Source organism: Lagopus muta, chromosome 17 (genome assembly GCF_023343835.1).
Source record: "Lagopus muta isolate bLagMut1 chromosome 17, bLagMut1 primary, whole genome shotgun sequence".
NCBI classification, from domain to species: Eukaryota; Metazoa; Chordata; class Aves; order Galliformes; family Phasianidae; genus Lagopus; species Lagopus muta.
Window position 1 is genome coordinate 7,527,018 of NC_064449.1, and position 26,705 is coordinate 7,553,722.

The following is a 26,705-nucleotide window of genomic DNA, read 5'->3' on the forward strand; positions in this document are numbered from 1 at the left end:
TTAATTTTGGCACATGAATTACCCTGTTGCATTCATTATTGTACTTCCAGGAACAGGAGGATAAGGAGTTAATAAAAGCAAACTTCAGCCTCTTCAGGCCCAGTCAGAACAATTAATCATATCCTTTACTGATAAAAAAAAATTATTAAAACATCAGTGTTACTGAATCAGAATCATTAAGACACACCCACAGAGCAGTAAGCATTGCTAAATTTTATCCACACATTTGCAACAAATAAAATACAGCTCCAAAAGGTTAAGATTGCTCAAGATCACATCAGATAGATCACAATAAATCTGAAATGCTGCCGTGTTAAATACAGGAATCTGCTGGGTAGTGCTGGGGAAGCTTGAAGAAGCTGCACTGATGCTGCAGACAGCTTGGTTAGAAAGGAACAGACCCTAAACAAAGCACTGAAGTCTCGCTTCCTTCCCCACACACTCCCCACAGCTCATGCTTTCCGCCCTCTTATCCCACCGCTTCAGGTAATGAACAAGGTGATTTAGGTTCCACATACCATGTGCATCAAAGAATTCATCATCTGAGCTGTCATCTGAATCCCTGGCAATGCTCTGCATCCTCCACTCTGAGATACTATGGCGTGAGGGACTTGCTGGAAAAAGCAGAAAAGCCTTATGCGAAACGCTACTTCGACAAGACAGAGAGTTCCCAACATGATCTTTGCTGGAGGAAGAGTTGTGTGTTCTCTGCAAAAATGCACTGCTGCAATATTAAAAACACAAAACCCTGATGATGCTGATGTGATGTCAGTGTACCACTTTACGGATCCTGTTTGTTTACTGTTGTTATAACCTGCCAGCAAGATGCTACATTAAAGCAAGCTGTTTGTATCACTCTTAAGCTATTTTGAATGGCAGCTATTTATAATTGTTAGTAGGACGTGCAAAATCAGCTGGGTTTTAAAGTTTGCAATTAGGAAGGAAGCAGGCTGATTGGAAGCTTTCTTCGTTCCTCTAATCAGCACACAAGCCATGCCTCTGCTTCACTAACTTTTGGGTGGGTAGCTAAGCAGAGCAGCCTGGATAGAAATAATCTCTTTTCTGGAAGGAAATTGCTTCCACACAAATTGGATTAGAGATCTATTTAAACTTTAAACTTCAATGATTTAAACAACATGCTATCCAACTACTTCGGAGGGGAGCTGTCGGAGCAGCTGTCCTGCTGCAGCGAGGAGAAAACCCAACAAACCTTTTGGTTCCTGTCCCTGTTCACCCCCCTTTCCTCACACCTAGCTGCTCCCTTTCTCTTCCCTCTCCGGAGTTCCCTACACTGTATGGAAATACGTGACAGCACTATTTTTTCAGATATATTTCAGCAGTGACGGAGTCTGAGCTCATCACAGAAATGTAGTCCAGTGAAGGGAACAGCTCAAAAAATTAGTTACATGGTTTTTCCCCTTTCAGATTCCTCTCACATGTCACAGAGGGGAGTGCCCACCTCACCCAACACAGCAAAAACCCAAGGAGACTGACAAATTCTCATTTAACAGTACAAAGCCTCCGAAAGGCTCCAATTCCTGCGAGAGCTGCACGAGCCGTTTCATGCTATTGCTGCAACATCGTTAAACATGTAAGCCAAAGGCTTCCAATTTCAATTCTGCTACCTGACTGTCACGTGCAGAGATGAAGGACACCCTGCACAGTCATCTAATTGCAGCCCAGCAGGGGTTTGGCAGCCCCCAGCTCCCCACCGCCCACCCCTCTGGAGCTGGGAGCGAGGAGGTTGGCAGAGCGCAGCCCATTCACGCTGCTGTGACGTCAAAGCACTCGCATAATGGATGCTAAAAATAGAGCATATAATAACATATGGGATGGCGATGAGGGTCCTGCTATCACCAGAGGTCTCACTCGCATGGTATAGAAAGGACCGAGATCTTTGGCAGAAAGGCGTTTGCTTTTTTCCTGTTGGAGGTAGCGGTGCGTCGACACAGCCCTCCTTGCTTCCATATGTTAATGTGCCACCAGAAAGATTAAAATATCTGCATGACGTACTTCTCAGCACATCACAAGTCATTTCTTCCATTACTTTTTCCTGTAAAAGCTGAGGCAGTCTGCAGTTTCAAACAAATCCACGCTTTGCTCTTAGCGAAAACCTTCAAGTAAAATCCTAAAGGGTCTGAAACCTACAGCTGCCAACGAATACATCAGCACTGAAGGGGGGTTCATAGCAAAGGGTGTAGCGAGAGATGGGCGCATTGCCAAAACATCCCAGTGCAAGCAAAGTAGCATTTTTATCTCCACACAAGGATTCATGAAGCGTCTGGTAGGTTCTTCCCTGGGGCTCACTGGTGAGTCATTGCAAGGTAAAACTGCTGCTCCTATCTCATTCACCATGTGATGAAATCAGTGATGGAGTGGTAAATAAAAATTGAGAATCAACTCCAATATTCAGTACATGTGAGAAATGGATAAGCTTCACTCACCCAGATGCCTCTTCCACCGTCCCTGGAAGAAATGCTGCCTCCTGGGGCTTCCAAAAAACCAAGATTTTTGCCCTCTTGCTGAGAGAGCTATTACCCCATCTACCAGCTGCGCCTGACTGAAAGGAGAGAGAGCTGCTGGGGATTCAAGCCCCGTCTCCCTGTAACTTGCATTGTAACTGAACCCTAAACAGGGTATCTGCTGGGGCTTTAACAGCAAAAGCCTGAAAGCTTGCTGAATGGTATTTAAAGGGGAATGTGATCATGATCCATGGTCTCAACTGGTTTCAAGTTAGCTATGAGTTTTGGTTCCCAAACAGCCAACATGCACTACCACTAGTGAAAGGCAGCGAACCCCAGCCCCTCGTCCTTTCACAGCACCTGCCTTCGTTTCTCCAGCAGCCGATGGAGTCCTGCGGTGCGTCAGCTGCACTGCAGCATCATGCAGTAAGGTGTAACTGCAGCCAAGGGCACAAGGTGCCCATTGGTAACGGCCTCCTGGATGAGCACTTAACTGCCACCTGCTGCTGGGTTCTGCACCCCGGAGCAGCACAGCATGCAGGCAGGGAGCTCTGCTGAAGGATGAGGGCTTGTAAAAGCCACCGGTGGCTCTTGGGGAACAGGGCCAAAGCCTCTCTGTGCTGCTTTGTTTGTCATTTTCTGACACCCAACACTGCTACCCAGCTGCTTCCTGTTCTTCTACTGCTTCTCCTAATTTCTGTGCTTTCAAGAGTGGCTTTCTTGAAAGCACAATATGAATTCTGCCATACGCCCTTCTGACAGTCACACTTATGGGATAATGACAAACATCTCCAAACCCACAGGAGGCCACCTGAGAAGACTGAGCCTGAAATACCAGCAGAAATTTCTTATGAGAGCTGAAAGAGCCCACAAAAAGAATAAGCACTGTCCCAAAGGTTTCAGCCAGCCATAATTTCCTAAAGCCCAGCCTCAGCACAGTTCAGATAAGCATCTTACCTCCTCTCTTTGAAGACCGGGAGGACTTGGAAGAGGTGGACCACTGCTTGGTGAGCGATCTCCCAGAGGCTGTTTCACTGTTACCAGAGACATCTTCTGGGTCCACGGGTGAAACTGTGTCAGTTTCAATGTCCTTCTCACCAGGAGCATCTTTGACTCCGTGCTGCTCGGGATCATTTTCACCACAGAACTGGGCCATCTTCTGAGCCAGCATCAGCTGTGCCTCTTTCTCCAGCTGCCGGATATCCTCGATGGTGAGGCCGTACCATTCGTCCTGCCAGCACCAAGCCTGCCGATGGGCACGGACCATGACCTTCCGCAAGCCTGCAAAGCCAGAATGCCCCAGTCAGCAGTGCTAGAGAGCTGCAGGAGGAAGTGTGTTCCCTTCCCCAAAACCTCAAGACTCCGTGGCATTGATATTACAGAAGCGTTGACAACATAACACATCGAGCTGTAGATATGGATGTTTGTGTATCAATCAAGGTTGGAAAATCAGTCATTTCTGTGCTGTACCTCCTCAGTTCTTGCTAAACAATCATCCACTGACAAATTAGCTGGTATTCTGCTTTTAGCTTGGGAACGCATTGCATGATTTCACATCCAAGACTTTGCCTGCAATTGCCTGCTCTGCCAAGGAAGAGCCAGGCACAGGCCACAGATAGCACCCTCATGAAACTGGGAAGTTGCAACACGTAGATCCAGCCTTCAACATGAGTGGGACATGTTCCCAGAAGAATGTTACAAAGCCAACAACAACAAAAAAATCACATTTAAAAATTACTATTTTTTTTAATCCAGGCTTGTTTCAAGTGGTTCCTTCACAATTACCACATAATCCACAGCAATATGGGACACGATAGAAGGGCTTCCCATATTGGTTATGCTAAGATGACCAAAAGCTCTCCTCTTCCTGGAAACCCTGCACTTGGTTTCTACACATCAGTAAAAAACCACTACAAATATGAGCTTCAGAGAGAATGGAATGGGAAGAAAAGGGAAGGAGGGAATAAAGTATACTTTATTTTGCAGATACGATCTCTCTTCCGTAGCACAAGAAAAATGAAGTGTGTAAAGCCAATTTAAAACTTGATTTCTATGTGTCACATAACTGAAATGAGTAACTATCTCAATATCAACACACAGTGCTCGCAAGGCAAGAGAAACTCTCCCCAAACTTGCAGCTAACGGCCAACATCACCACATCACCAAGACTTTTAGAGCAGAGTGATTGCTGTGGATTTTCTACCTATTTTACTGCTTAAAGCTCACATCAGGTCAAAGCTCCAAACTGTCATATATTACCGATGGGAACACCCAGCAGTAACAGTGCTTTTTAAAAGCTTCTACAAATACTGACAATCCTCAGGTACCAGTCAATGAATATTGTTCCCCCTTTAATTACTGGGAGGCAGTGGTGAACTGACAGACACGCCAAGGGCAGCAGCAGGGCTGTGGGCTGCAGCTCTCTGCTGGTGTGCAGGTGCTCGAGCACTCAACTCTAACAAGACCCTATTTGAGCACCACAGGTCACAGCGCCACCGCTGCCTTTACACCACAGCAAGCAATCAATAGGCAACATTAAAACCATGGATAATGGTTCCAATGCACAGGGGTTCTAAGCTGTTTCCAGCAATATTTGCTTTGCTGTTGTAAAGAGACCCTTAGATCTCACTACTGTCATGCCTTCTGTGATCTTATGCCTAAAGGCTATCTTTGTTTTCAGCAGTTATTTTTTTTTTTCTTTTTTATCTGAAGCATATAAAAGTTTATTTTTCTATGTTTATTTCTTTCCAGGCCTGGGCACTTTGTTTTCTGCTCTGCAATTCAGTTAGTCCTCCATGTCACCAGCTAATGCAAGCCACCCTATCAGGAAGAAACAAGCACAGAGATCAGCAGCTAACAGGATGGATCAGCTCAACCTGAACTTCATTTGCACAGTAAGATTAAGTCTATCAATATTTTATGCAGTTCTCTGCCTGACTTTCAGATGGGAGCTCCATTTAACAGGAGCACACTTGAACCAGCAGAATGTGACCTTCTGGGGGCTGAACAAGGGGCATCGGCCACTTAATTCTATTCAGCCTCAGCCAAGATTCAGTGTTATTTCCCCCACCAGGTTACTTTTTGCAGAACTGCAGGAGAACACTTTAGCCTTTTTCACCTCCTGTTATGACTGACAATCAGCAGAGGTTAAAAAACAGAGATTAAACTCTCATCACATCCAACAGAAAGCCAAGAAAACCCTTCCTTTGCTATAGCTCACATCACAGCCGTCCTTTGGGCTCACCTGCTCCCAGCCCAATGGAATCTATGGACCTCCCTACTGGCACTGCTCATGTCAGGTTGATTAAACATCCCCCAAATCATTCTTTCTAAAGCCTTCTCTTCTGAAAACAAGATGGCATGATTCATCATTCCAGATCAGTTATGAATCAAAAAGACTGAGATTATTTTCCTAGCCTCTGGCCTTCAACTGGGACACCAGCAATGCTGCTCTTCTTTTTTTCAAGCACAGGGAGAAACCTGAAAGAGAGCAAGGATGTCCAGGTACAGAAGAAATTGAAAAACAAATGCTGATGAGCCTCTACACAGTCATATGAATTCAAGATCCAACCACAAATGACTGACATCATGTCTGAACAGATGCAGTGGAAAAATTTGAGTCTTACAGTTTTTCCTCAACATGTCAGAGAAAACAAGCTTATCTGGAAAGTGAAAGGGAGGGCATAGATCAGGAAACAGAGTGAGGTTGTGAAAAACTCTTCTTAACAGATCAGAGATGCCCAGCAGCACAGTGCTGAAGTCTTCCAATCCAAACCATTCTGTGATTCCTCTTCAGAACTGATGGATAACACCACAGTCTTGGCAGGCAAGTCAGCCACTGAAGTCAGTGAGAATGACAGAAGTTTTGAAAAGATGCAGGTAGCAGCTGATTACAGTAACACGTAGTAGATAACAAGTTGTTAATTATTTCGATATCGAGTAGTTAACAAGACTTCATTATTTCTCTGAAGTGCACAAAGCTTTGGTAAAAAAAAAAAAAAGGAAGCCACACATGCACATCAGTACACATTCAAATTGAGTTCAGAAGTATTCATCATTTTTGTGTTGATTTAATTATAACATTTCCCACTGCGTCGTGTAGAAAGATGGTCTGTGAAGAGTCTAGCAGGGTGCAAACATTTAAATCATTCACCTTTCAACTCACCAGCTCTGCTGAATCCTTCAGGTGCTGGCTTTTGTAAGTGACTTGTCTGTAGAATGTGGTGTTTAACTTAATTTCAAAAAGGAAAGCGAAAGTGAATATGACAAGAGTCAGGATAGCTGAACTTAAAAAGCATTTGTTTGCTGCTTGGGTTTGTTTTTCAATTTGAATTAGAAGTAGCAACTACAGCAATTAAAATAAAACAAACAAAAACCACCACCAAATCTTGCCCAGATCTCCTTCAACCGTCTACATAAAGCAACTGGTCAGATGCCCATCGATTATGCACACAGTGGCAACATCCCAGAGCTTTTATAATGCACTCTCTCAGTTTCCTGGCAGCTGATAAAGGATGTCTGATTTTCTCCACGCAACATTATTTCCTTGATGGTCACAGCAGATTTGATAGCCTTGTCAGCGCAGTTCTGGCTGTCTGACTGTATCTGATCAAAGGTGACTGCAGCTGTATCTGCTGACTCCCTGCCTTCCCTTGCTCAGACCTCTCACAAAGGGAAGCGTGTTGTCACATCTGTATCGTGCTAATCACGATCCACCTTCTCTTCAAAAGACCAAAGCCTACCTACAGGTAACAGTGGGCAGTGCTCATCTGGATGAACTTTTGTACTGGAGTGCTTAAATGAAGACAGAGTTCTACAAAACAGCTTTCTAAAACCTCTTCCACCTCATCAGAGCACAACAATTTGGGCACATTTAGCCAAAGACACACTGGCTTACTCAAAGTTCTGGTTTCTGGGATGGGAACACACTTTGCCACCATATATAATCAATATACAGTCAACACTCTTGTTTAGCAACAAAAGAACTGTAGCCCACGTGCACGATTAGGAAGCAAGTGGGAGCAGAACATTATGCAGTGCCAGCCCAATTAAACTTAAATTCTATGGGTAAGGAGTAAAAAAGCACACAAATATTACAGCCAAGCAGACTAACAGCCCACAATTTTAGTTTGTGTGTCGGACTGTCAAAGCACTGAGTAACTGTCCAATTAGTCATCCAAAAAAAAAAAGGTTGCTGCACTCAGTAAGACTGAGAACATTTCAACACCATCCCCCAGTCACTCCCTCTGCACTCAGTAGCCCCTCCACATATAACAACCCATCCAGCTCTTAACTTAGAAGTTTCCTTCCCACAGGTCATTCTCTAGTTACAGTTTGCACCACTGAAGGACTGCTCCCACCTCAGGGAAAGTTTCAACCCTGCTTTGGATTTCTGCCTCAGTTTTCTCCCCATTTTGATGACCCTGCATAGGGAGAGCTAAATAAGGATCAGATTTGCAGAAGCCAGCAGCAGAGGAGCCAGCAAAGAAATGCCAAGGAAGAGTTGGCAGACAAACATTTCCAGCACCTGAGTAGCTCAGTCCATGACCCAGTATACGAGCCTGGCCAGTCTGCCATAGCTCACATTCTCCCACTTTAAACACCCTCACATCCAGCCATCCTTTGCACACAAATTCAGACACTTTTCCCACTCACAGAGCGCTCGTCCAGGGCTGCCCCATCCACAGGAAGGCTACACATTTGTAGACCCCCAAAGCTTTTGCTTTCACTTTTACTCATCTTTGTCTTGCCTCAAAGTCTTCTCTCATTTTATGCATCTTAACCACTTTGAAAAACAGTATTTGCCATCACTGTAACAGAGTGGAAAGGCTTTTGAAAGGCAGACAATGAGCTGGCTGGGCTCTCTGCAAAGCCTCAATCAAGAGGAAAATGGCAGGCAATCTTTCATGAAACACAAAAGAGACATTTCTAAGGGACCACGGTTTAATCTATGCCAAACACCTCTGAACAACTAGAGGAGTCACATGCTTCCTTTTCATTTAGCAGATACAAAGGAGTTGTTATTCTGCCCCCATGTTTTGCAGCACACACTAAATTAACCCATGTCTCTGAAGCACCAAGGGAGTTCGTTGCAGAGAGCCACTTGTAATGAAGCCTATAGCAGGAAAAACTTCCATCTGTGGATAAGTAAAACCAAAGGGGCTCTAAGAAAGGAAACTGTGACTGTTCAAAAATGCTGTGCAGCATTCTCCACTGCTCTATCAGTGTTTTCCACATTAGCTCTCAGGAGCAGAGTATCACTAAGAAGAGTTATAAAGTTATTTACTTCTGGCATCAGGTCCTTCAAAGAAGCTTTGCATATGGAAAGGGACAGCTGTAGAGGAAAATTCACTGTAGACAGAAAGCAGGAAGCATCTTTTACATAGTCTTCCTTGGGACAGACACTGCTCTGCACTTCTTTTGAGATAGGAATGTTTCTTTAAAACATTCTTTAAGTTACCCACCCGGCCATAGAGCCTCTCTCCCGTGGCAAGGCTCACAAAGTCTGTCACTGTTGTGTATAGATTTTCTGCAAGAACAAATTACTGCCAGTATTGCTACTACCTGCACAGTCCCCACTTAGTTTCTTCTGGAACACAAACAATAGGCTGCCTCCTTAAAAGCACTGACCTAAGAATGATGCATCAATCAAAGCAGCACATTTACTCACAACTGAGAGCTGTCAGTGCCCCATGGTGTGTTATAGCACAGTGAGGTGGGGAGTGTGGAACACAGAATGTAAGGCCACACAAAGACCCACCTGCCCCACCACAAGGCAGGCAGGATCCAGGGGTTGGTTTCCTGGGACTAATTAGGACTCATAGTCGAAACTCATTTCCTTGAGCTGCCCTTGAGGAAATCATCCAAAATAAAGAAAAATGGCCCATTTTGAAAGAGATCCAAGTTTAACAGACAAATCCTTATTTAAAAAAATGAACTTGAAACCCTTTAGATGGCCGCATGTGATTCAAATTCATGCATGCCATGACTATAAGTAATAGAACTACATTTTTCCGAACTGACCAAAAGCCCAGCAAAAGAGCAATCAGATCTGACAATCCTGGGATATCACACACTGCACATACCTCAACACTGTATTTCAATTCAGAAACAACATTAATGAGTCGACAGTGAACCTTGCAAGTCTATAAATGCTCACCAACATCATGGATAAACCGCTCGATTTTTGACTGCATCCCCCAGTATCTGAACTCGACTTTACAAAGTTTATATGCACACATGATGGGGTATTTCCCAGGGTTGTTCTTGTACTCTTGAATCCAGTCTTCTGATAGAGGGCCTCTTTTAGTTTTCATTGATTTATACAGCTTTGGATCCTCCTCAGCTTTGTATTCATGTGGAGGGATAGGATCTTTAACTATATCAATAGGATCTGTAGAAAAAACAGAAGTAGATAGACATTTCCTGAATAAAAGAAGAAACATTTTTCAGGAGTTATTTATTTTAGCCAGTACCAGAAGCATCATAGCAATTTAGTTTCTTTTTGACTTACACTTATATGACTGATATTTAAATTGTTTACATGCTGCTGCTGGGTAGAGATCAGTTCTGCCAGAGCAACTTGTATGCACAGAACCAGCAAACCAAGGCTTTGCTCCAAATCATTCTGCCCAGTCACTACAGGTACACAGCAGATCTACTCACTCCTCTCTTTCCAGCTCCAAAAATATATTTTTTTTGCTATTCCATCTCTCGGTTTTTCAAACATGACTAACCGTGATACAGCTCTGCCTAATCTGAGACTGTCAAACACAGCATCTCCCCTCCTTTTTTCCCCGACTACTGTTATGGAAAAGGGGCTGCCTCTGAATGTTGTATCTTTGGAACCCATTACATGAGATTACTGTTAACTCCTCAAACCTTACTGCTACACCAGATGTAATAGGGAAGGTAGAAAGTTCAATGCAAATCCAAATTGTCCTAATTAATGCTTCAACAATGGAGAAGTGGAAATCAACATATGCTTGCTCTGTTCCCACTGCAAAGATCTGAAACCCCGACCCCAGACCTCAGCAGCAGGATCTCCCTTTGCTCTTCCAACATTCTCAGCATGGCAGCATGTCTCAAACCTGTGTGCTCAGACCGAAAGCCAGGGAGATAGGCTTAGGAATTGCAGACAAGCAAAGTGAAGTTTAACACAAGCACTCTAAATGAAGTAACACTCAAGTGTAATTGCACAATTACCTGCCACGGTCAGTTTGTCAACAGAGCCTGAGGAGCCAGAGCAGCCACTAGGTGTCCTTCCCCAGGGCTCCCATTGGGCCAGCCTGAACTCGGATCCCTTCTGCAGCCCCAGGGATGCCTCGGCTCTGCAGGGCTGAACGTGCCAGCACTCTGCCGTGCAGCTGGGCTCCAGCAGATGCTGTCGGTACAGGCAGCATGGACAGCAAGACAGAGGGGTGCTCTAACACTTGCCATTTTCTGCCATTCGACAGGTTATCCTGTTTTTGCCTTTTCTCTTGTTCAATCCTTACAAATGTAAGGCTCATTAATGCAATCTCCCAGACAGCTGTGAAGCTGGAGTATTAATCTGCACAAGGTAATACTAAGAGAAGAGGAAAATGAAATGAAATGTACCTTCCATTTTCAGAAATGCAGATAGGAATGTTCTTCATGTACACAAAGGAGATACTCAATCACACAGCACTATTTTCCTCTTCAGTGGTTATTTCTGTTAACCCTCAAATCTTTAGATGTGCAGCGAGGTCTCAAAGCATGAAAAGCATTCACTTCCTTTTACAGACAGGAGGAGTTTTACATCAAACTTAGAACTCAGGTGTTCTCATTCTACTCGATGTAACCCTGCCCAGCAGTCAAACCTCTGATGGGTGTGCATTTCCATGTTTGGGGGTGGATGGGACACAACAGGGAGGTGGGACATACCAAGAAAAATCCTTTACACAACACAAAGCAGAATAAAGGAAAAGAAAAGGGCTCTTCACCTAGAATGGTTTGTCTTTTTTCTGCAGGAGAAAGGTTGAAAACATTGACGTGCTCTCCCGGATCGGTTTTGTAGTATGTCTCGATATCAATAGAGAACTTCTCCACAAAAGGGCACGTATACCTGGAAGTGAGAGCAACACAGTTAGAGCAAACTCTCCTCAGTCTGGCAAGCAGAGAAAATGCTTGCATAAAATGTTCAAAATCAAATTCAAGCCAGTCTTCACTCATATTGTACTTCAGATATACTTAAATTAAGGACTGTAGAGATTAAAAAGACTTCAGTAACTTAAGACACAAGCTAGCCTTGGAGTTATGACTTCAGTGAAACCCCAAACCCACAACACAAAGGAGTTTGCTCCCCATGAGGTGTTACAAGTGAGAGGATTCCAGTGCTCCCCACAGTTACTGATGAGTGGGCACCCAAACTGAACAAGAACCATCTTCCCAGCCAGCAAGAAGCAAACATTGGCAGGAGAAAGCCCCGTGAATTAGGGCAACAGTGTCTCCCTCCAGAAGATGATTATCAAAGCAGACTATATATGAAGGAGCAGTTTTCAGAAAGGAGATAACTACAGAGTCCGATGTATCAACAGGTTTTATTATCTTTACTGATACGGTACCCTGGAAATGAAAGAAAAAAAGCAGAGTTCCTGCCTGGAATCTGCAGCAGAATAAAATATGGATTGGTTTGGCACAAGGCCATGTTTCCTGGCCAGGAGATTCACTCACAGGCATTTCAAGAGGATGGATAAAAACAGACTGAAAGTGGACGTCAATCACTTCAAAGTCATACAGCTCCATTACATTTAGTCATGAATGACTGCCCATACACAGATGATGACACTTTCTCTTTCCCCAAATTCGTGTTACTTGTGTCAAGACCAGCTAAAACAAATCTATAAAACTTAAGATTTCTGATAAATATCAAAAGATTCTGAAGCCTTTTTATTATGGAAGATAACAGGAACATCAGACTGAATAGAAGGAATGATCTAAACCAGAGTAACTGGTAGGACAGTTATTTATTTCAGGGTATCTGAAGTCTTACCAGACAAAAACGGAGGACCCAGATGGCTCCACAGAGCCTCCAACTCTCTTTTCTTCTCAGAGAGAAAACCATAGGGTGTAAGTTTGTTATTTTCTGTCTTGATAACAGTAAAATAGCTCCCAGAAAAGGAATGCTAAATCCTGCTGTATTTGATTGTGTTCAGCAAGACAACTTTCCCATCGCTATGCACATTTATATCCTTACTGAGCTAGCAGATAACTGCAACAGTAAGTAGAACACACAGTGCAGGAGATGAGACTAAATAAAAACTATTCAAGATTTCCCACGCTTTGATGGACAAACAGCTCACATTTTAGAGCAACCAGCCACAAACTGTCAAGTACTTATGCAGTCAGCCCTGGCAACACTTAAGCTTCTGAGATTAAGCACAGTGTAAGAATTTCAGGACTTGGCACCTCATTTTCTCTGAAGGACATTACTGGAGATGTAAGACACGCCACTGTCACAGAAAGCAATGAATCCTCTCTGTAAAGTAGGGATAGAACTCTGAACATTGTGGTCAATTTTACCTTGTCCTGGTATAAGGGTAGGCATTCCACGATTCCTCTTCGACTCGCAGAGCTGCCTTGGGCAATATTGACCGAAACCAGCTGGGTATGTGCATACCAATGTGGTACACTTTGTGAGTATACTGCCCGTTCCCTCCTGGCCCATCCATGTATGGCCTGTTCTCCAGGATCTCTACTCCACTGCCCTCCCCACATGTCTCCTCTCTGCTCTTTTTCTGAAAGGGAAAATATACCACAGAGTTAATCAATACAACATAGTGCACACAGCGAGGTCTCAAAGCACACAGAGACTGGGCATGGTTTGTAGGACTCTTGCTGACCACAGTTTCATACAGCCACCAGAACTGCAGCAGGACCCTGGCAGTAGGAGTACTAAAACTAGAGATTATAAATGAAAGACTTAGATATTCATATGGACAACACAGGAGGCAAGACATCATTTATTAAAGATCCAATACAAACCTGGATGACATCTCTAAAGCTAAGAGAGAATTTGAATGAAGACGTAACGACACAAATTCCTACACTTACAAGAAGGTACACATAAGTCTTTCTGAGAGTGCACTGTCCCTTGGCTCCAGCTCTGAATCACCCAACAGCACAGAAAACTGTCACATCTGTGGGTAACAAGGCAAAGGGGGGTTGGTCTAACTTGCCAAATCCTTGCAGTGTTGTATGAGCATGAAGAATCATGCACACACTCAGCACAGCACTGCAGTACTAAAAACTGTTTTATGACCCAAACCCATAGGATCTGGGGCTTTGTTGCCTGTGGTCTGGCAGAGCAGGAGCTCTCCAAGAATAGCTTGGAGACTGTGCTCTGCTAATTAAGATATTTAGAAGAAATAACCCAAATTTGCCAGAATGCACACAGCACCCCCTGGCAGCCTCCACATTTTGGCTTATTTGTAGCAGAGCCCCTCATTGAGGGACCTGGCAGAGTTTCCTTCAGTCAGAAAACCACTGATTTCACTGTTTCTAAGAAGAGCTAGAGGGAAACCAAGTAGTTGTCCATCTATAACACACTTCAGATCAGATTATGCATAACCTTCATCATTTCCAAACAACAGATTCATGGTGTTTCAAGTTGTTGAGTTTCTTGTTTGTATTTGAGAGGCTTTGGAAATTAAGAAAAAAACTGGAATTGTATACAAGAATCAACTGTGAAATATAACGCAATAACAAACTCTCAGTTCTGGCATACAAACAATTCAAAGGAAAATGAGATTTAACAAAAAAATGATGAATGAGATGCAAGAGATCAGCTTCTCGTCTATTCAGGACAGGATGATAAGCCAACATAGCTATTTAAAAAGAGAACTTTTTCTTCCTAAATAACTCTCAAGTGATTTAAAAGTTAAACAGCTGCAACCAACAAATCCAAATAACTGACAATCTAAACAGTCACTTTTTCCTGCCCCACAAACTGCAAAGTACTGCGAAAGAGAAGGGCTTTTGTAAAGTTTATATCTAAAATTCAGCTGGCAGTTCATAAAAACACACATCCTCTTAAAACAAATTACTGCATTTCAGTTCTTATGTAAGCACTGACCAAGTCCTGTACAAATATTTATGACAATAACATTAAATAATCTTGATAACCCAAAAATCTGATTAATTCAGAGGTCTCGTGAAAGGCAGCAACGCAGCAGGCATAGCGAATGTGTCAGACAGAACAGTAACATGGCATCTGCTCCGAGCAGTTGATACAAATTATGGAGATCTAGAGCTCTTTTATATGGCAGAAGCACGAGGAAATCACAAGCAGAGGAAATGCAGATTCTCTTAGTGCCAAGTTATCGCACGTGGAATCACAGATCTGCTGGGTTTAAAGCTACTGTTCTAGACTGCATGGGTATCAACAGTGCCAAGTCAAATCTGCAGGTCCTTGGTTTGGACCAAAACACATGCAGGAGTTCTTCAACTTCAAAAGAAATCCACAGCACCGAGCAGCCTCAGTACTGCTGTGAGCATGCAAAGCCAAGAGTGCACAAGAGTGGTGTTCCCAGACTTACAACTGCTTGTATTGAAATGGAAAACCAAAACACTGAAGATGAATTTTAATAGCCATGGTTGACATTAAAACAGGCTTTCTTTCTCAGAATACTGTTTGATGCTCTTCCTTTCAGAGCTCCCTCACAGAGATGCACTGTGCCTTCCCTTCTCTGACAGCTCTTCAGCTCTCAGCCTGAACACTCAGCACCTGGTGCTGCTGATTCCAACTCCAGCTCCCACCAAACAGCAGCAGGCAGGGATGTCTTCTGCGCTGTTTCCTTTATCAAAGCACCAGGCACTCGCTTGGTCACCTCTCCAAGAAGGGATCAACCCAGCTCTTGATTAACACAACTCCATTTTTGAATCCACCCGTATTGCTGATGGAAAAAAAATAACTGACACTCTTTGGGGAAGTCAGTTTGCATCGCACTTCTGATTTTTTCTTGCTTTATTCATTTCTCCACTCCTGCAAGAAACCCCAAACCCTATTCTGACACAGTGCTGGCGTCTTCCTCTGGTCTTTCTAGATAACCAACTCCAGTCCACAGACCTTTTTGTCAACTGAAAATGTTCGGTGAGTCCAAGCCCAACATGTACATCCTGCTTGTCAATTTTCTATGATGGGACAGCAAGAATATTTTCTTAGATGAATGTGAAGAAAGAGCTGCACCTTTGCATGACAAAAATCAGAGCAGCAAAGTTCACACCTCGATCTATCTTTTGAGCCAGGCCAATTTCTACTCAAAGCACAACACAGCTTATCACTGGAACAGTGGTGCAACCAAAGGGAAACTTCCTGTGAGCCTCACAAGGCTGCTTCCCAGCATTGTATGCTCTCCTCCTTCCCAATTTGTGTGTAGAGAAGGCTGCATGCCACAGGGAGGTTGGAAAGGACCAACAAGGCCAGGTTAGATGGCAAACAGAACAATCACCAACCAGTCACAGAGACAAAAGGAAGATACATATCTGAGAGAATAAAATAAAGACATCAGCAACACGCACTCAACAGACCAGTCTGATGCTCTGTGCCCAAGTGGCTCTGTGAAAGTACACCACTTCTGGGAGCGAAGAGCAATTTGCTTTTCAACCACAGCCTCTTCATGGCTATTGTGACTCAGCTACAGCATGGAGAGAGCTTATCACAAGGAAGTGGTCTGTAAACAACCATTTAAAAAATAACCACTGATGAGGAAAACATTTGGCTTGAGAAGCACTGGGCATACACTCTCCAAAGAATACTCATCTGCTGGGATAGGCAGCTGTGCAGGCATTTGGGGTCAGTGTTGGCTTCACAGACCACACTCCTACAAAAAGTAGAGATTTTACTTAGTAGACTGCCTGTGTTATTGCTATTTGCTACCAACTGGCAACACTATTTTCCCTCTACATGAATATCTGAGGAACAGTTTCCAACATCAAAGAGTACCTAACGGCCCCCATGCAAGATATCTAAGCTGTAATCACAGTAAACCGCCTTATATTGTATTACAACAGGAAATCTAGTCATCCCTTTTAGAAGTCCCTCTCTTCTGCTGATGACACTCGATGTTCTGCACAGCCCCATCAATAGCTTTCCAGGACAGATGGTGACACAGATCCCTTCTAGCTAAAGTAATAGCATTAAATTACTCATAACAGGGAACCCAGAGAAGCAGATGCACCATGATTAGCAAGAATGTCAGTTACTTAAAGGGTTCTATTAAAATAAATCTCTTGGCACAGCAGCATAGCATGGGACACAGCACATGACCTCACTGTAATAATCATAGCATGAATAACTCCAGTGAACGTCGGTTACACATCAGGTGAGCCTAACCCCACTATCATCTGTCCTTCACGATGGGAGACATGAGGCTGCGAACAAAGACAGGCTGACCAGCTCCCTGATCCCAGCAAATGCCATGGAGTGCATCCTGCAACGCTGTGCTGCAGCCGTCCTGGCCCAGCAGAGTGATATGAGGAGATGAATGCAGTTTGTGTGGTTTTTAGCAGGGTCAGTTCAGTGAAGGAACGACAGCTGCTGGCAACAGAACTCCCCAGGTTGACGATTCATCTTGAGAAATGCGTAAGTCAAGCTGTGGAAACAAAACTTGCTTTCTAGGCTTTTTAGTAGAATTAGTTTAATTCCACTCCTCTTAGACACTCTGAATGTCTCAGCTATTCGGGAGTGACTCAGATCCAACCTGTCCCTGCAGGCCATGCTGAGCACATCCAGGCGGCGGCGGTGCACACAGGCTCCACGCGCAATAGAAACACCATCAGGAGGTGCTACAGGTGCTGTGCTGCATTCTGCAACTACAGAAGAACCTGGTTTCTACTGCGTGTTCCACACGTGCCTGTAGATCCACCAAAAAGGTCAGCTTTTAGGAGGTGTGTGAAAGGTGAATAAGGTGAAAGTTTATTGCCGAGGAGGCTTAAAGTTGAAGAAGGCTGTATCCATTCATAGCATCCACTTCAAGAGGCCTGAGGGGAATCACACACGCTGAAAAAAGCTTGACAAACATTTACAAAAGATTCTGAATCCAGGCTTTTGTGAACTCTGCCACACAGCCTGGAAGCAGTCTCAAATCTCTGCCATCCCCTGCACAGCATTATTTCACGGAGAGAAAATCTGCCTCATTAACTCTATATTGCATTTACTTCGATATTAATGCACTCAGCATGCTCTGAGTGCTAATTGCACCTCTGGAACATCACAGATCCCTTCCGCAGACTGCAGCAGCATGGTGTGATGATCAGAGCACTCAATGCTGTACAGCCTGGGGGGTCCCAGCACCTGGAAGGGACATAGGATTATCTGTACCATCCTCTCTTTTTTTTTGTAGTGTTAGCTCTGATAAGTAGCATCTCAGATACTACTTTGATACTTCACAGACTTTGAACGTCTTTCTCACCAGGATGATAACAGCACAGTAACTCATGTGCTAACACAGTAAGAAGGGTATTATCCTAAACCACCAGGTCCCCGTTCATCGCATTTCACCTCCAGAGTACAGCACAGATGCGAACAAGCTCTACTCCATACACAGAATCTCTGCAAAGTCTTCAGTAGTGTTGAAAGCAGTTAAGTGGTTTCATTTCTTCTAAAGTTTTGGTTTTTTTCAGTTGTAACTAACTACTTTGAGCAACTGCAGAGAAGAGTAAAGATAGGTGCATTGCATGGTGCTGATGGGCAGCCCAAGCATTGTTCTAGCTTCAAAAAAAATAAACTACAGCTATAATCTTACCTTGTTTACCACCAATTAGTGCTTACAGTTCATCTCAATCCAAATAAGTCAGACAGTGATTACAAAGAGCTGACATGTTTCAGCATCACGGCAAAGTCTCCTGGTGCTTTACAGCAATATATTTACCCTGTGCCAGTGGCTGACTTTGACGACCCATGACAGTTTTGATTTGAGATTATTCAGATTGTAAAGACTGACACTGCTACACCAGTAGACCTTCTGTCCATGAATAATGAAGACATAGGCCATTGTTTGGAAACAATGATCAGAAGATCTTTTCTCCCTCCCGGCTCCCATTAGGCAACAGGACACTTTTATTAACCAGACAAATTCTCCTGGGAGAATCCATTAAAATAACACTGAAGTCTCAGCATTTCTCATCCCATTTAGACATGGATGCAAGAAGCTTACTGCTGGTAGATGGTTTCAGCTGACAAGGATAGCAAACAAAGGCAGCTCTGCATCCATGGAACAAGAACATGACAGCAGATTTCCCCAGAGGATCCTTCTAACAGACCTGTATGTGCTCTTGAGGCAAAGGAGGCTGAGATTGACAATGACCAATTACTGGGTTTCCTTGTTTCAGATCTCAAGGCTACCAGAAGTGCCAACGAAAATCCTAAAAACAGTTTGGTCCTTTGGGAAACAGAAAGCCTCAACTGCCTCACACAACTCACCAGAAAACAAAACGCCTGAAGCTGCTGAGGGTGGATGAATCCGATCTGTCTTTGCCAGCCTCTAAGACTGGTTTTTCTAATCGTGACTGTTTTGGTGGGTATTTCTGCTCAGCTTTAGAAAGGAAATACAAATACTAGTAAGATGTAAAAGGTCGAGAAAAACAAACAAGAGACCAAAACAAACAAAAGCCCTCAAGAGAACCCACAAGAAGATCCCATCTCTCGTGGGTTGTTTTTTTCTTTCCATTATCTTGTTGTTAGGACACAACATTCAAGTATTACACTTTGGCAGGAAATGAAATTCTCTCCCCTTCACTTCTGTGCTTAAAAATTGCCTTTTTTCCCTCCTCATCCTTGAGGTGAACAACCCTTTTCAGAATGCTGGGAGAGGTTAGAAGCAATACAGCCCATCAGTCTCAGCCACATATCTGGGCTCAGTGTGGCTATCCCAGCAGTTAGCCACCAGAAATGAAAAACAGCACAACAACAGATGCACAGTTTCTGTCCTAGCTGCTGCAAGCCAGAATTAAACTGCACCTAAAACTAGCAGGCCAACAATAGAGATGCTGGAAAATACCTAAAGGTCCTAAAACTAATGCATGGTTTATTCTTAACACATTTTTCCAGAACAGGATTTCTCTCCACGGGTAACACACACATGGGTGTATCCTCTCTACCCTCAGCTGTCTCTTGCTGTGGTATGACTTAGCTCTGTGTTCTGTTAACCACTCCTTTTCGACCATCTGAACTGACATCTAATTCATTACGAGTAATCAGCTTTCACCACCACCAACCTGCTGCCTGCTGATAGACATCTGACACACCAGGCACCGTCTGGGGTCAGCATTACTGTAGGTAATCAAAATTTGGACTATGAAAACAAAATGTTGATTTATCCTGAAAATATACACTTCTCAAATTATCTTCTCCCAGAATGTATATCATCAAAGTGTTGAAACACTCAATTTGGATGCTATCACCTGATACCCAAGGAAAAGAAAAGAAGGGAAAAGGGGAAACAGTACCTATTCTGCTCTTACAGAAACCAGAGAGCTTCTCATCTGATTAAAACTGACATAATTGTCATCAGTGCACAGTGCAATCTAAGAGCAAATGGGAAGTGACACGAATTAAATGAAAAATAAAAATCACCTGAACTGTTATTAATGCATTAGTTTGCCAAAGTAGAACAGTACGCACAACTTTTGCAGTCAGACAAAGGGCTGCACTCCTGATAGCCAAGTGCTGTGCATCAGAGAGCAGGGACTCAGCAAGGAGCTCTCTTTTAAAGAGGGAGCAAGTAACCTGAAGAGAGAGCTGCTGGCAGGGCTACGTGCAGAACGCACATCTCCCGAGCCTCATTCGAGCAAATTAACTGTGATACGGCAACGTTCAGCGGGCTGGAGCAGAAACCTTGAACCAGATACAGCACTCTGCAGCCCCAAAGCAAGGAAGGCAGGTGAGCTCCTCTACTGCTGTTTTGCAGGAGCTGAGCGTAGGCTTAATGGCTATATTGGAAAGACAGTATTAAAGGAGGCAGGAGAGAGGAACCTTGTTCCCCCAGGGGTGGGTTTTAACAGTGCTTTTGAACCTGTGCTTTGTGAAATACAAATCAGAAACAATCCACATGGAGCAGGACTGACAGTCCTCCAAGAACGTTGCTGGAGGACAGCACGGAACCCGAAAGTTGTGCTCTTGTTACTCACATCAAGGCTTACTGCATCTCCTCACACACGTCATTTGGCATGAGCTGAACCACAATGGAACTTCCCATTCTCTCCAGGTACACTCTTCACATCCTTTCAGAAGACATGGACACTGCAGGACTGTGTTTTTGTTTATATCATGGGCATTGCATTACGAATGCAGGCAACTTTAAGCTGCAACATCTGTTTCCATGGCAATGGGACTGCATCAGCAATCCACTCGGTTTAGTTTAGGCCATCTTCACTTTGGCTTCAGCGCTGTGCACAAATCATTACTGTTAATAGCAAACCAAGTGATGTCACTAGTAACCATGGTGCCCATAGCTGAGGTTTCCATGTGCCCTTTGCGCTCCAACATGCATCCTTCACGCATGACAATTATTTTAATCCAATTAGGGCTTGTAAAAAAGTACACAAAGGGCCAGTGTCAATACTTATTTAGCAGAGGAAGGTTAGTTTGAGTCAACAAGACAGTGATCAGAATGTGAAGCTTCACATAGCACTCTGACTTCTTATTGCACAGCACTACATAGGAATGACCCGAAACTCTTGAGGGAGGGGAAGGAAGTCTGAACCTCATCAATAGTTCTATTAATAAAGGCAAAAGAGCAACTGTTATAACCCATCTTCCTTCTAAGCCTGATCAATAGCTGGGAAACATACAGTGCTTTGTTTCACCTGGACAGCCCCTTACCCCAGTATGAAACTTGGTCACACCACTTATTCAAAAACAAAGGCAGTGCTAAAAGGAGAGAGAGCTGTAGAGAGCATGCATGCAGAAATCTGGAGCCTGCCCAGACAGGCAGAAACCAGGCTATAATACCACAAAACAGCACTATCATCTCTCAGGCTGCTGCAGGAGGTCACCACATAGGACAGCTCTGTTAATATGGAGACTTCACAAAAGATCTCAGACTGACCATCAGCCCAGACTCCTCCAGATTCACTTGCTTTACAGATCGACAGAGCACCTCTGCAGACCCATCTAACACTGCATCACTGTCAGGAACACTGTCTAACACTGTCAGGAAGCGATGCTACTTCCTGACGGATCAGAAATCAACAGCACTGACTCTGTCTCAGCAGAATGAAGGTGGATATGCAGAAGGCCTCATCCTGAAGACATGACCATTCTCACCCAAGCCAGCACAAGTTATCTGTACCTTCTCAGCAATGCCATCACTGGGCTCCTTTTCCTGCAGTGCAAAATATATTCCTAAAAAACAAACAAAACAAAACAAAACAAAACAAAAAAACCAAAAAACCACCACCACCAAAACCCTAAAATTAAAGTCAGGACAGGTTGTCATCAGCAGACTCCTACAAGACAGATATATACACAGCATCATTTTGTACAACGCTGTACGCACTGCGCTATTTAGAATCAGGTCTAGAAATTAATGAAGCTGTTTGCACAACACCAGGATATTTTGGGGATAATCAATTGTGCAGGACTATAAATAATTCAAGCATTAGGAGAATCGTTCTCATGGCTACTCATTAATCACTGCGCCTTACAAAGATACCCGCCACACTCCTACAGAATCAAGGCTGTATGTGCCAGAGGCACATGAATTAGGAATCACTTTATTATGGAGATACCTCAAACTTGTTTACCCCAGAAGCTTCATCCTTCAAAATGTCTGCTACACTTTCAGCACAATACTTCATCTTACCTTGAGTATTTACTCCCCTGTCTTTAAATGGATTTCTCACCGTATGAACCATCCCACAGACACTGTCCATGAGGATTACTGTCCCTGGATCTAAAGGGGGGAAAAGGAAGCTGCCCATTATCATGCTGCAAGATGAAATTTCAATTCAGTATTCTGGATCAATTCTGATCCTCTGAACATATCCCTGAGATTTTAGGAACCTAATGAAACTAATTTGCTAATAGTCTATATGCTAAAATACTGGAATACAAATCTGAAGTTTAAAATCCTATTTATCTTATATCCTTATCTCAGCATCACTGAGTTTTGTTAGAGAGCATGAACAGGCAAACTGTCAAGGCAACACAACTCATTACTCTACAGTCAATCCTTTCTCCGCCAGGTGTGGATTAACAGCCAATTTAAGGACTCTTTCAAGATAGTGGCTACAAAAGAAGAAGAAAAAAAAAAAGGCAAAATAGATGTTTGCTATTACAGTAGGCTTTTCCAAAATGCTCACCCATATGGGTGTTACTGTTGACTTCTGCAAATTAGACCAAGCGTGGTAACACTGGACAGACCCCTCTCTTGTTCCTGAAGCTGTGCAACTGTGAGCATCTCAGCCTCCTCTTTCACAGGGATGAAAGCCCTGGTGATCACAAAGAAAAGTTTATGAAAACCAGAGGGGGAGCAAAGAACCTGGGAGTCACAGGTTTAGAACGCTGCAGCATGGACATTGGAGACAAGCCTCAAACCAGGTTTCTGCTTCTAGGAAACTATGCATCTCCCAAGGGCTCAGCAGTGTCATCTACTTCTGAAATTAAAGCATACGTGTCTGTCTATCCAGATGGCCAAGGCATCTGCAAACGAAACAAGAAACAATCAGCCATCCTGTTCTTCAGTGTCCAGAGATGAAGGGTTAGTTTGTTTTCACCCACTCAATCAATCCTTCACCATCTGCTGAGCCTGCTGGCAACTGCTAGGCATCACTAACAGTTTAAGGGATGCGACTTTTGCACCTCAAGAACTACAAACATGCTCAGTGATGGTGTCTGTTCTCAATGGTGCTGCCTGAGAGCTACATCCAAGGAGAGCCCCGGTCCATGCAGGGGTCTGAAGCAAGAGCTGGTAACAAAATGTTACTGTTATTAGCTTATAATGATGACATAGCAGCTGGAAGTAACTCTCATCCCCAAAAGGCAATCCCTGGATCCAAATGAGTATCTTTCAAGCTCCCTGTCTTTGGAGGAAGGTCACAAACACTGAGAAAACTACGTGGAGCAAGAGAGGACTGAAGTTATTTATAACAGAGAAAGCCAGCTATACACATCAGTATAAAAATAAGATTTAATAACATGAGGAATTCTCTCTCTTATGCAAGAATCAGAAGGGCAATGGCCTCCCAGAATCCCATGCCATATGGAACTGTAGTAATGAATGGTATTAAGATGATAAATGGGCTGACCTTTGGCTAATAACATACTGATCTTTCCACAAACACATACAGATCTTGGAACACAAGCTTTTAGGAGATAGAGATTTAACATTAAGATGTGTGCTGTTTCTGGGATAAAGGGGAGGCACACAGAAAGTACGTTCCCTAAACAAACAAGAAAAAGAAAGCATGTGTTGGAGGAAAGGACAGCTGCTGAGTCACAAATATGCACGACATCCAGAAGAGGAAAAAATGTAGATAAATCTTATTAAAGGGCCTCCTAAGTATCACACAATAAAAACAGAACGGTCCTATCCTTCACATCCAATAGGCTTCACTGTCCTTACACAGGCAGAAATATTGCACATGCCTTTGATGTGATGTACAAGGAAGATGTCCATAGCAGAGTCCTTAGTTCAGCATTTCTGCAGGAAGAAAGAAATCCCTGCAGATGCTTCAAGCTGTCCCTTCCATCAACGGCCTGTGCTTCATTTCAGGCCTCCACTGCCAGTGCTTAAATTCCAAGTGAGTTTCTGCTTATGTGGGGACAGGAGCTGCAGTTTGCAGAGGGCAGCTCTCCCAGTGCTGTGGGCATGTCTGCAGGTCAGGGTTGTCTACACACATCTCACCTTCGGTAGCAGGAATGGGATTTTTCACGTGTGCACAGATTTTATGAACAAAGTTAGAGTATAAAACTATTGTCCAGAAAAGAAATGCAACTAATGATTTTACTGTTTTGAAGTATTTTGCCTTTTATGCACCAAAACAGCATCTCTCAGCAGATGGAAAGATCGCTCATTCTGAGTTCAGATATAAAAATTAATATGTCTTAACTGGATAGCAAAAGAGAGAAAAGGGCAGCTACAATGAAAACAAAATAAAAATAAATTCATGCTCATGGAAGAGCTAAGACAGCTCGGTGGCTAATGCAGCAAGGGCTCCCAGTCTGAACACACAGGCTACACTGCATGGGAGGCTACCCATGAAAGCAGTGACACTGATAGATTAAAATTTAATAGAGAAAAGCCATTCGGTTCAAACCTGCTAGGCTTCAAGCAACTCAAAAGTACATTCAGTCAGCTGCTGTAATGTAAAATTAACTCGTTTAGGGAAAGACCTAAGTGCTCCTTAAAGTACTGAAACCAGTGTCTCTGCAGATAACGTTTCAGAAGTTAGCAGGAAGCAATTCTTGAGAGACTTTTCGTTTCCCCCACCTCACCTCCCACAAGAGAAAAAAAGGAAGGAGAAACAAAGGAAAGGAAGCAGCAGGCCACTCTTCTCAGTTTGTACAGGTTTACACACCCGCCTGGGGGACTTCAAGCATAACGCAACATGCACAGAGACACAATGATTCATTGCACGTCTTGCCTAACAAGTGGCACAGAACACCAACTACAGATCATATGCTGCACAATTTTAAAGCTCTCATCCATTAAGTACAGTAAATGTGAGTACAGCCTGTTCTGGCTTAACGGGAAGATCCTCTGCTACCTGGGCATGATGTTGCTGAAACCAAGTCTGGTGGAAATTCTGTTATGACTTCAAGCAAGATGGAGGGACTGCTCTCACATGCAAGGATATGAAAGGACTATTCATTGCAAAGGCAAAAACCTCAATGGAAACATTTAGATGGGACCATAATACTACAGCCTGAGTCTGAACATCTCTGCCAACATGGCTTGGAGGAATCAATTCCACAGAAAGGGGACCCAGGGTAGCTGCACAAGGCCAGCTGTTTCAACCCCAAGTGAGAAGGTCCTTTTGGAAAACTTAGTTTGAAGAGTGCTGAAGTCCAGGACAACGATCTGACTGCTCTTGAAAGAGCAACCTTCTTCCAACTGGTTTGGAGTTCATAGGGAGCTTCCCTCGTGGCCTTGAAATTAAACAAATGATCAAGTACATGCTTAAGATTGTATGGATATATATACATACTCATGTGTATGCATATCCTTGAGGAATACTTGTGACATCCTTTTACACTGTTGGAAAACTGCTTCTTATACAGGACTTGGCTGATAGTTGACTCCAGCACTAATCATGCTGAACTGTACACAACACACATCTCCATAATGAACTTTCTGCTCTTCAGAATCACTTGTCTCCCCAGGAAATACCTCAAATCTCTCTGTTCTGCATGTTTCAGACAACAATTACTAAGGAATGCCTCTACACTGCTGTTTTACATAGATATCTCTTGTTCCCCTGAGGAAGTTCAACATAACTTGCTTTTCCTGTGGCCGCCCTACACATTTCAGAGGAAAAATAAAAGACAGACATGAAGCATATCCTCATCCTATGAAAAGAACACGAGTCATGCTCCCCACTGCTCTCTCCCTGTCAGCTGCCTCAAAGACAAAACCTCCACTTTTAAATAACTGAAGAAAAAAAGATATTTGATATCACAGTGTAGGAAAAGTTCCCACTGAAGCCTGCAGGAACCTTTCCACCAGTTCCAAGAAGAGTTGAAACAGATTCTTACCAAATGCTAAAAAACACAGCAAAAACTCCATATGCTACTATAAATGGGTTTTCTGTATTCGTTACTTTTTTTAATTTGAGCTAAGACAAATATAAAGCTGACTTTTCCCCTCGTTCCACTTGCACACTTAGCAGTGAAGTCATTTGCTCATTACGTGTGCATTCAGCTCAGATGCAGCTTGCCCAGCCCACAGCCTCTGTAGGTGGAAGATCAGAGACCTGACATCACCTCCCAGCACACCCTCTGACCTAAGAGGAAACCTTATTTTGCTGCATATCAGTGCACTACAAAATGAGAGCAGCTGTGCAGCAGGGCTGGATGGATGCACAGTTTCTCAAACACTTTCCTGGCCAATGAAGCCTTAACGGCTCATCCAGTCCTTTGACATTAAAATACAACCAAGATCACTCACACGTGAACAAAGCGGAGTTCAGTGCTGTGCATTAATTAAACAAGCAGTTTAACTGCTAAAAGCAAGCAGCAAACCCATCCCATCAACTGAGCCCTCTGCAGCCAGTCTACTCAGC

The 26,705-nt window shown here is 43.5% G+C and overlaps 1 protein-coding gene across 21 annotated transcripts in view; it reads right to left on the reverse strand.

Annotated features, from left to right (window-relative positions):
• Positions 1-26,705, reverse strand: part of PITPNM2 (phosphatidylinositol transfer protein membrane associated 2) — a 114,267-nt gene that overhangs the window by 34,521 nt on the left and 53,041 nt on the right. For all 21 annotated transcript variants that reach the window (XM_048964044.1, XM_048964037.1, XM_048964029.1 and 18 more), the window contains 5 exons: positions 13,005-13,219; positions 11,426-11,547; positions 9,622-9,855; positions 3,420-3,743; positions 519-614 (listed from right to left, as the gene is read on the reverse strand). In XM_048964044.1, the coding sequence (XP_048820001.1) occupies positions 519-614; positions 3,420-3,743; positions 9,622-9,855; positions 11,426-11,547; positions 13,005-13,219 (991 nt within the window). The remainder of the gene's footprint in view (positions 1-518; positions 615-3,419; positions 3,744-9,621; positions 9,856-11,425; positions 11,548-13,004; positions 13,220-26,705) is intronic.